The sequence below is a fragment of the Otolemur garnettii genome, unplaced genomic scaffold (genome assembly GCF_000181295.1).
Source record: "Otolemur garnettii isolate 467f Iridium unplaced genomic scaffold, OtoGar3 scaffold00044, whole genome shotgun sequence".
Classification (NCBI taxonomy): Eukaryota; Metazoa; Chordata; class Mammalia; order Primates; family Galagidae; genus Otolemur; species Otolemur garnettii.
The window spans coordinates 9149202-9159188 of NW_003852439.1; the positions used below are offsets into that span (position 1 = coordinate 9149202).

The window sequence follows — 9987 nt, forward strand, 5'->3', positions numbered from 1 at the left end:
GGGGCTCCAGGGAGAATGAGGCCAGGCCTGGGACTTCAGGGGAAATCTCTGGGCCCCTTCACCCACACCTGCTCATCCTGTGCAGCAGAGGTTCCTTCTGAGAGAGGGAAAGAGCCCGTCCTTTAGAGCAGCGATTCTCAACCTATGGGTTGTGACCCCTTTGGGGGGCTCGAACGACCCTTTCACAGGGGCACCTAAATACATCCTGCATATCAGATATTTACATTACAATTCATAACAGTAGCAAAATTACAGTTATGAAGTAGCAATGAAATAATTTTATGGTTGGGGATCACCACAACATGAGGAACTGTATTAAAGGGTCACGGTATTAGGAAGGTTGAGAATCCCTGCTTCAGAGGCAGGCAGATCTGGTGTTGAGTTCTCTGTTCTCCCTGCCAAATCCAGGTGTGTGACCTTGGAGACATCCCTTACCCTGAATGAGCCAATGGGCCCTGCCTTCTCTTCTATTTACTACTTTGGAGGCTTTGGGAAATTCTCATGACTCCCTCAGTTTTCTCATCTATAAAATGAGTCTGAAAATGTTCCCAGCTTCATTCCTAGGTAAGTTCTAGGAAGAACACAACTCTTGCCTTGCTCACTCCTGGGTCCCCAAGTCTAGAACCGTGCCAAGCACACGTGTATACTACTGTCACAGGTTGATGCAGCCACGGCCAGGCCAGTGAGCCATGGGAAGGGACATTCTGGCAAAGGAACATGCCTGCCCACACTGGGGGGCTGGAGGCCCCAGGGTACCTCTCTGGGTGCTGCGCTCAGCACATTCAGGGGATCTATGCTGAGGAATGAGCAGAGCATGGGGTGGAAATTTCAAAGACAGAAAAATGGGCTCAAACTCCAGAGAGAGAACCAGATCTCAGGGAGGTGCCACAGGCAGGAAGGAGCCAGAGCAGGGAACTAACACCTGGGGGTGCATGACCACCATGGGGAACGGGCTGGGGTTTCCACCACCAGGATCCTGGCCTCCTGCAGCCTGAGCCAAGCAGGCCTCCTCCCAAACTCTCCTTCTGGCTCCCACAGCCTGGGAGGGAGAGAGAACTGAGTGTTTGGTTCCTGTCTTTGCAGGCTAGAGTGACAGCAGGAAAGCAGGTGAGGAGAGGAGGCTGAGCAGGCCAGCATGAGGTGCTCCCGCTGTGCCCCAGGCCAACGCAGGAGCTGCTGGCCCAAGTTATGGAGACAGGTGAATGAGGGTAGGGCCACCCCCAGACCTGCTTGACCCCAGCCTCACCCACATCCTCTTCAATTTCTCCCCAGCCAGTCACCCAGCAGTTCGTCCGGTTCTGGAATTCTGCTGTGGAGGCTAGGATACAGATGGGCTGGATGTGACTAGTGTATGTGACGGGGGTGGACAGCTTCAGAACAGCGATGTCATAGGATGATGACCCCAGATAATAGGGGCTCATATAGATATTCTCCACCTGGTAACGATTGTGGTAGGCCTGCAGGTTCCAGAAAGATGGGCTGGAAGTCAGCTCACCAAACTGGACTGTCCATGAAAAGGGATCAGCAGTCCTGGCAGGAAGGAAAGAGCAGTCAGAGGTTGAGGGTTGGCCACCTGCGGGGCCCAACACAGAAGGTGAGACTGTGGGGTTGCTACTTGCTCATCCTGGATGTCATTAGCAAGTCATTTCCTAGGCACAATAGCACCTGTAGACATGGGACAGCCCAAAGAGGCTACAACCAAAGTCCCAGAACCTGAGGATTGGGGGGGAGGTGAAGCAGGAAGATGGGGTCTTGTCAGCTCACAGAGCCTCCTAAGGATACTTGAACTGAGAGAAGTTCTCCAGCAGGACCCCCATGCAGCCCCAAGGAAGAAGAAGCAGATGCAGGTGCCCAGCACGGTGGAGCCAACACACCTTCCCTGGGAGAGCTGGGCCACAGGAGGCTCAGTGCCCAACAGGTGGCCCTCATCCCAGTCCTGCACACCTGTGGTACACACCCACCAGGGGAGGAATGAGTTTGGGTGGCATAGAGGCCCACACCTTTTTAACTCTATAACAACAACAAACAAAAAACACCAGAAAAATAAACCCAAAGTCTAGAAGAAATGTTCTGGAAGAACATTCTGGAAAATCTTGAACAGACTTTCATCCAAGAACACTAAAGGGAACTGGAGTGAGTGTAACCGGTTGTAACTAAGTGCAGCCCAGGAAAACACCAGGCCACACCCAGTAAGGGTTCAGACTGAGGACCAAGATCAGTAGCCTAGCCCTTTGGCCAACCCTACCCTGGCTACCGCATTTGACCCCATACTCACTCTTGGAAGCAGTGCGCCGCTGTGAGCACCCAGCGGCGGCTGAGCAGGCTCGCTCCGCAAGTATGGGAGTCCCACAAACGCAGGCTCCCCTGCCACGGCCAGCGCCCAAGCTTCGAGTCTTCTCCACCTATCACGCGTGGCGGGATAGTCCGTCGGCCACAGGGCCCTAGATAGGTCAGACGGACCCATGGCTTAGCTAAGGCGCAGGCCCGACCCCCCATCCCTTCCTCCCTCCCTCCCCCACCCCCATCCTCTTCCCTGCCTCCAGTCTACCTCCTCCCCGCCCCCCGCCCGGGGTACAGGGGTTCCCAGAGGATCCGCAAGCCCGCCCAGGGTCCCCATGCGCATCCTGGGGTCATATTTTGTGGAGGAAGGTGAGTGGGGGTTTTCCACGTGGTCCGCAGAGCCTGCCCCATCCCCAGGGGTCCATCAGTTACTGTTGAACACGAAATTGAGTTCTCCATCCTGGGGCAGGGAGTGGAATAGATGAGGTGTCTTCTGTGCTCTGACCCAGGGGCCCTGCGCAGGGAGGCGCGCTTCACCAACCTTACCTGATAGCACGTCCACTTCCTGCATGTCTGCGTGGAGACAAGAAGGTGAGTTCCCTCTCCGTGTCCCCCAGCCCACCGTGCTGCCCCCGCTTCCCCTTGAACTCACCCTGCTGCCCCAGAGCCCCCTGCGCCAGCAGCAGCACCAACAACAGCGTCCCGGCCAGCGCGCCCATGGCCTCCTCTCCCACAGCTTGGCGCCCCCTCTGCTTCCTCCTGCTCCGGCCGGCTGGGCGCCCCCTGGGGAGAGAGAGCCTGGGGAGCCCTGGTCGGCACTTGCCCCCCCTCCCCCCACGCACACACTCTAGGCCCGCAGGCTATCACGTACCCACAGACCTCACTGCACCCTGGCTTTAGCTTCTGAGATAAAATAGTCAAGTAAGGGCTAAGCGCCTGTGGCTCAGGCGGCTAAGGTGCCAGCCACATACACCGCAGCTGGCGGGTTCGAATCAAGCCTGGGCCGCCAAACAACAATGATGGCTGCAACCAAAAAATAGCCCGGTGTTGTGGTGGGGCGTCTGTAGTCCCGGCCACTTGGGAGGCGGAGGCAGGAGACTCGCTTGAGCCCAGGATTTGGAGGTTGCTGTGAGCTGTGATGCCACAGCACTCTACCCAGGACACAGCCCTCATAAGCATAAGGAGGGAAGAGCTCTGGTTGTCACGTCTCTGTCTTGAATAGCTGCCTTTTTATTAATTGAAAAGATAAATTCAATGAGTCTGGTCCTTGCCTCTTCCTGTACTTATGATAACTTGGGACAGGATTAGTGATTATACATCTGTAATGTACGTAGGTCACTACAAAAGTTTTGAGATGGGCTGTGTTTACTTCCAAGAAACACAATCAACAGCATGCTTTCTGATTCACCTGTGTAAGTTTCAGCTTGCTGGGCTTGTTGATGCTGCTGGGAGGGCTTCTTTTGTTTCTGTTCGTGTGTTATGCCCAGGAGCTCCTCCAAAGACCATGCCACCAGACAAATCAAAGAGGAGTCCTATTATTGAAGAGCTGGCTGGTGAATACCCCAGTGTCCCAACATAGGGTTTTTGAATGCAGCCCCGAGTTGACTGAGGCTCTGTCTTTTATAAGGCAAAACGTTTCCAGGGGGCAAACAAGAATAATTACAGAAGCAAAAGCAAACAGCAGTTAGGGGACATCATGAGAGAGTGAGGGCAAACAGCAGTTAGGGGACATCACAAGAAAGTGAGACAATTTGCAATGCTATGATCACAAGAGCACTTAGTAATTCTTCTTACAAAACAAATACAATCCCCATCGACCCATGAATGGATCAATAAATTATGGTATATGTACACCAGGGAATATTGTGCAGCATTAAAGAAAGATGGAGACTTTACCTCCTTCATGTTTACATGGATGGAGCTCAAACATATTCTTCTTACCAAAGTATCTCAAGAATGGAAGAAAAAGTATCCAGTGTACTCAGCCCTACTATGAAACTAATTTATAGCTTTCATATGAAAGGGGAAAGGAAGAGGGTGAGGATAGGTGGAGGGAGGGTAATTGGTGGGACCACACCTACAGTGCATCTTATAAGGGTATATGTGAAACTTACTAAATGTAGAATATAAATGTCTTAACACAATAACTAAGAAAATGCCATGAAGGCTATGTTAACCGGTTTGATGAAAATATTTCAAATTGTGTATAAAACCAGCACATTGTACTCCATGACTGCATTGATGTACACTGCTATGATAAAAAAAAAAATACAATCTACAATGTCCTAAGGTACTGTTGGGTGGGGGACTTGCAGGTGAGGGTCATAAACAGCATGATCCTAAAAAGCTATTATCATAAGGGCTACTATCAGTAACTGACATTACTAACAATTTTAGCTAAAGGCATTTACAGTTACACCGGGAGGGGGAGAACAAGAGAAACTAGTTTTGAAGGTAAAAAGGAGTAAATAGTAACATGGAGTTAAGCTTGTTCTGTTAACATTTCAATATTATTTACAGATGGTTTGAAGATCACTTTAACACAATCATGAAGGTTGTTTGTCACAAGGGTAGTTAGTGACTTTCTACACAATATTAATAATTTTAACAGTTCTAACCAGATACACTTAAATACCATGCAGTAGGTGGAGAGACAAGTGGAACCAGTTTTTTTAAAGCAATAAAATGTAGCAAAATAACAGAATGGAATCAGGCCCACTTTGCCTTCCCACTGATGCGCTGGGAAAGGAATTATATCAAAATGGAGTAAAGCTTGCTTCTCTTTCACCCCAATACATGTAGATTTTACATTTCTTTTCTTTTCTTTTTGTTTTGCTGTAAGCACTCCCAGCCCTCTTTCCCTTGCCCTCTACCATTCCTCCACCCTCTCTTCCAGCCCATTCCCAGGCCCCCTCCTTCTTCCTAGGGTTGCCAAGAACAGACTTCAGAACAAGGAGGCACAACCCCCCCCCCAAGTTCCCAGTGAGTAAACAATGGTAGAAGACCTACCTGAGCTATATCAATCATTGTTGCATAACTATGACCATTGTGATTTGAGATGTATCCATTGTCAACCAAGTTGTAATCCCCCTGCCCTAAGCTAAACCACCCATGTCTTGCTTCTGTACCAGTATGCTTGCTCAAAATTATAAAAAGCAACCTACCCCCTACTTTGGGGCTGACTGTCTCTCAGAGCAGCAGCCCCTTCGGCAGGTAAAATAAATTACCAATTAATTACATCCAAGTCGGGGGTCCGACGTTATGGGGGGTACAACAGTTTTTGAGTCTTCCAACAGCTTATTAGAAAGAATGTAGATATTTAAGAAAATCCCCACTGTCATGAACATAAATTGAGGTTTTTCAACCCTTTGTATAAGCTGAATAAAAAACGAAAAGAAATAAAAAATCCAATAGTGTATTAACATTTTTTCACTCATTTGCCATATTAACAGTGCAAATACAAATCTGGTCTAAATGTACAGATTCTCAAGTGACAATGTACAGCTTTCTTCATCCTCCTTGCTAAGAGATGTAAAAGCTTAAGGGCCAAACAATACCAAGTGTATAGGCTTCAAAACCCATCTAAGTTAGGGCATTTACTAGTTTTGCTAAGTTACATCTGGAACACTGACAAGTGATCGCTTAACATATAATAATGTGAAGTAAATTTTTTGAAAAATAAATTTTAATGAAACAATCCTGAAGGATAAAACAGAGGAAAAGCAGGTTACCAGTTTAAGGTGTCAGCCAATTTGTTTAGGCCACTTTTGAGTCCATGTTCTAAAAATCTAAATTTAGTTACCTTTCCCTAAGCTGAAAACTTCCTATCATGTCAGGATCTATGTTATGAAGAAAAGGAGACTTAGGTGAAACGTTTTTATTTATCACAACTGCTGTATCAATTGCCTAGGACCTCAACAGCTTCATGAAAGTCTGGGAAATGTTCATGCATAAGGTTATTGCCTTAGCTGATTAAAAGTGCCCCATAGAATGGTATATATCAACCCTTGAAGAAGACTTTAAAAAGCAAACAGGTTGAAAAATGGGTTAAAGGAGGCAAATACAGCATCTACCTTTAGAGCTATCAACTCAGGAATTGTCTCAATTATAAAATCTTGCAGAGAAGTTATTTGTCTTTCTCAAAATCTTAGTGATGACAGTATTTCCTTTTTTTTTTTTTTTTTTTGAGACAGAGCCTCAAGCTGTCACCCTGGGTAGAGTGCTGTAGCATCACAGCTCACAGCAACCTCCAACTCCTGGGCTCAAGCAAGTCTCCTGCCTCCACCTCCCAAGGAGCTGGGACTACAGGTGCCCACCACAATGGCCCACTATTTTTTGGTTGCAGCCATCATTGTTGTTTGGCGGCCGGGCTGGATTCGAACCAGCCAGCTCAGGTGTATGTGGGTGGCGCCTTACCCACTTGAGCCACAGGCACCCAGCCCACAGTATTTCTTTCTTTTTTTTTTTTTTTTTTGAGACAGAGTCTCAAGCTGTTGTCCTGGTTAGAGTGCTCTAGCGTCACAGCTCACAGCAACCTCAAATTCTTGAGCTTAAGCGATTCTCTTCCCCAACCTCCCAAGTAGCTGGGACCTACAGACACCCGCCACAATGCCCAGCTATTTTTTTGTTGCCATTGTTGTTTTAGCAGGCCCTGGCCGGGTTCCAAACCCATCAGCCTCGGTGTATGGGGCCCAGGCCATAGCTACTGAGCTACGGCCCCGATGACAATATTTCTTGCTCCAGATCTGGCATTTGTTCATCATCACTGTCTTGCAAATCATCATCTGCTCCATCTACTTCTGGTAAATCTACATCCTCATCACCACCCATGTTGTTCATCAGCTCAGAGAAAGGATCAAAATTAGACATGTCTTCATCTGAATCATCTTTCCAGTCCTTCCAATTCTCAAAGTCCACGCTAACCCAATTAAGCTTTGCCCTTTCTTTTGTTAACCCTGGCCATGACTGGCCAAATTCTCCTTTTCATTCGTAAACAACATAAAATTGACCTGTCTGTTCTTTTATGCTTGGAATCCTTGGGATCAAAACAATGAAAAAGATCAATTTTATTTAAATGTTTAAAGACAACTGAACGTAAGTTTGGATTTTTCAAAATTTACATTAACATCTTTACTGTGTTCAACACAAAATTCAGAAGACATAGTCCTTTCTATCCTACCACTTTGCAGAAGCAGGCTGCATTTTGAATGGGGCAAGGGGACGGTTGAGCAGGTGGGCAGGCTTCTCTGCTGGCTGCTCCTAAGGAGTCGACTCCTCTCTGGTGGTGACCTGGGCGTTTTCTCCCGATCATGGCCTCTTCTCACCCCACTCAGGAGAGGGCGACAGCGACTGCAGCGGCCGGATGCCCCTGGTTCCCAGAATGCACCGTGCTGAGCCGGTGTTTTGTGTTTTGTTTTTTGTTGTTGTTTTTTTTTTTTTTTGAGACAGAGTCTAAGTATGTCACCCTTGGTGGAGTTCCACGGTGTTACAGCTCACAACAACCTCCAACTCTTGGGTTTAAGCGACTCTCTTGCCTCAGCCTCCCAAGTAGCTGGGACTACAGGTGCCCACCACAACGGCCCACTGTTTTTTGGTTGTTAATTGTCATTGTTGTTTGGCAGACCCAGGCCGCTTTGGAACCCTCCAGCTCCAGTGTATGTGGCTGGGGTCCTAGCCGCTGAGCTACAGGTGGCGAGCTGATTTTACATTTCTTGATTTTGTGTATCTCACAACTTTTGTATTTATTTTTGTTTTTTTGGGACAGAGTCACACTTAGTCACCCTTGGTAGAGTGCTGTAGCATCTTAGCTCACAGCAACCTCAAACTCTTGGGTTCAAGTGATTCTCTTGCCTCTTCCTCCCAGGTAGCTGGGACTACAGGCATCCCCCACAGCACCCGGCTATTTCTTAGAGAAGGCTCTCAGAATGCTCTTTGTGGGGTCTTGTGCTGGGTCAGGTTGGTCTTGAACTCAATGAGCTCAGGCAATCCACCTACCTCAGCCTCCCAAGTGCTGGGATTACACACCTGGCTCTCACAACTTTTATAATGACCCACATATGAGCAGATGCCCCCTTGCACCCAGACTTCGATGAGACTTTCCTCTAATGCAACTTCTGAGCACACTCAGCTGAAACTGTTGAGAGTAGTGTGACAGAACTCTCTGAAAGACTCTAAGATTCCTGGGGTCACAATCCTCATAAGATTTCTGACAGGCGGAAGCCCCGTAAGGCACAGTAGCAAGTCTTCCCTGTGCTGGTTTGGGACTACCACCGTTGGGGACAATGATGGGCCTGGGCTGGGTCCTTCCTGACCTAGAGTGGCTATTCCTGACCTGCCCAGGGAACCCCCTGGGCTGGCTCCTGCTCTGCTCTTATCTCTCTCTTCTGGATTAACTCTTTCTGAATGCTGAAACTGCTCCTGACAAACTTTATTGTCTGGGTGTCCTGGGGGAAATGGCAGAAAGGGAGACAGGTACCACCAGGTGGTTCATCCATGTCCCTGTAACCTGTGACTCTGCAGGGAATCCCTAGAGGCTGTGCCTGCATAGTGCCCCTTTGTTGTCCTGAACACCTCCAGGGGCATGGTGGGGTTTTCAGAGTGATGAGCTCCCCAGCGTCACCTTCAGGGGGCTCCTAGCAGGCAGAACCAGGGTCCTTACCCAGAGGAGCAGCAGTGGAGATTCCCAGATGTGTATTTGATCCAGGGCACCTTGAAAGAGATGCTGGTGAGATGCCAGGTGCTGGGGAACCTTCTCCACATGTTGATCCCAGCCCTGTACCACATCTGCTTGACTTCACACATCTTCAAGACTCCCTGCAGCAAGATGGCAGGGGGGACTTGAACAGGGAAGGGCCCAATCAGAGGCCAGGGCTGGGCTGGAACCAGGCCCCCTAATCACAGCAAGGGGGCAAGGTTTTCCCGAAAAGTACCCTCCCTCATAACACTTCTGACTGGACTGGGCTCCTGCACACTGCCTTAGGACATTGTGTCCAGGTGCTGTGGGGAGGCCCAGGAAGGCCCTTCTCATCTGCAGCCCAAGGGATCACTCAACCACAGGACTGCCAACCCCAGGGGGGCCCCCACGTCCCTAGAGAGCCCCTTCCCACGCCGTCTCCTACTTGTGACCACCTACCTGCCCCTAGTCCCTAGTGTCCTTTCCTAGTGAGCTCGACGCTTGCTCCAGCCTCAGGGTAGCTTCTCCCTGCAGTCTCCTCTACAGACAGCTACATGGCTGACTTCCTGCTAGCATTCAGATCTCCATGTTCACTTTCCCACCTCAGCATGGCTGTCTCTGCCACTCCCCATCTAAGGTCAACCTTTGGCCCTGGCTGACCATCTATCTCACTGTCCTGATGCATTTCTTCCTCCAAAGTATCAATATCCAAAATGACATCATTTTTCTTTGTGTGTATGTCATTGGCTGCTACCAGCACTGTGCACATGTTGAATTTGTTGAATTTAAGATTTCATGGAGGACAGAAGGGAGATAGGGCAGAGGACAGAAAGAGAGAAGAAAAGGGAGGCTTGTAGGCTGGCAGAGTGTCCCCAGTGTAAGGGGCTCTGTGGATGACCTTCCCAGCACTGACCCTGGCTGTGGGCTTCGCTGAATGGCTCTCAGAATGCCCTTTGTGGAATCTCAGCCCTTTGGAAGCCAGAAGCAGGGTCTGCAATGCTCAGGAGTTCTCCCCTCCTTCCACATCACTGTGT

At 49.1% G+C, this 9987-nt stretch overlaps 1 protein-coding gene and 1 pseudogene across 1 annotated transcript in view; both read right to left on the reverse strand.

Moving 5' to 3' along the window:
* LOC100953675 (testisin) overlaps window positions 1-2999 on the reverse strand; it is a 4544-nt gene extending 1545 nt beyond the window's left edge. Inside the window, exons 1-4 of the mRNA XM_023513861.1 lie at window positions 2933-2999; window positions 2827-2853; window positions 2276-2441; window positions 1247-1530 (exon numbers count right to left, since the gene is read on the reverse strand). Coding sequence (XP_023369629.1) covers window positions 1247-1530; window positions 2276-2441; window positions 2827-2853; window positions 2933-2999 — 544 coding nt within the window. The remainder of the gene's footprint in view (window positions 1-1246; window positions 1531-2275; window positions 2442-2826; window positions 2854-2932) is intronic.
* Window positions 3000-6990: 3991 nt separating this feature from the next.
* Window positions 6991-7482, reverse strand: LOC100953995 (annotated as a pseudogene).
* Window positions 7483-9987: the final 2505 nt, after the last annotated feature.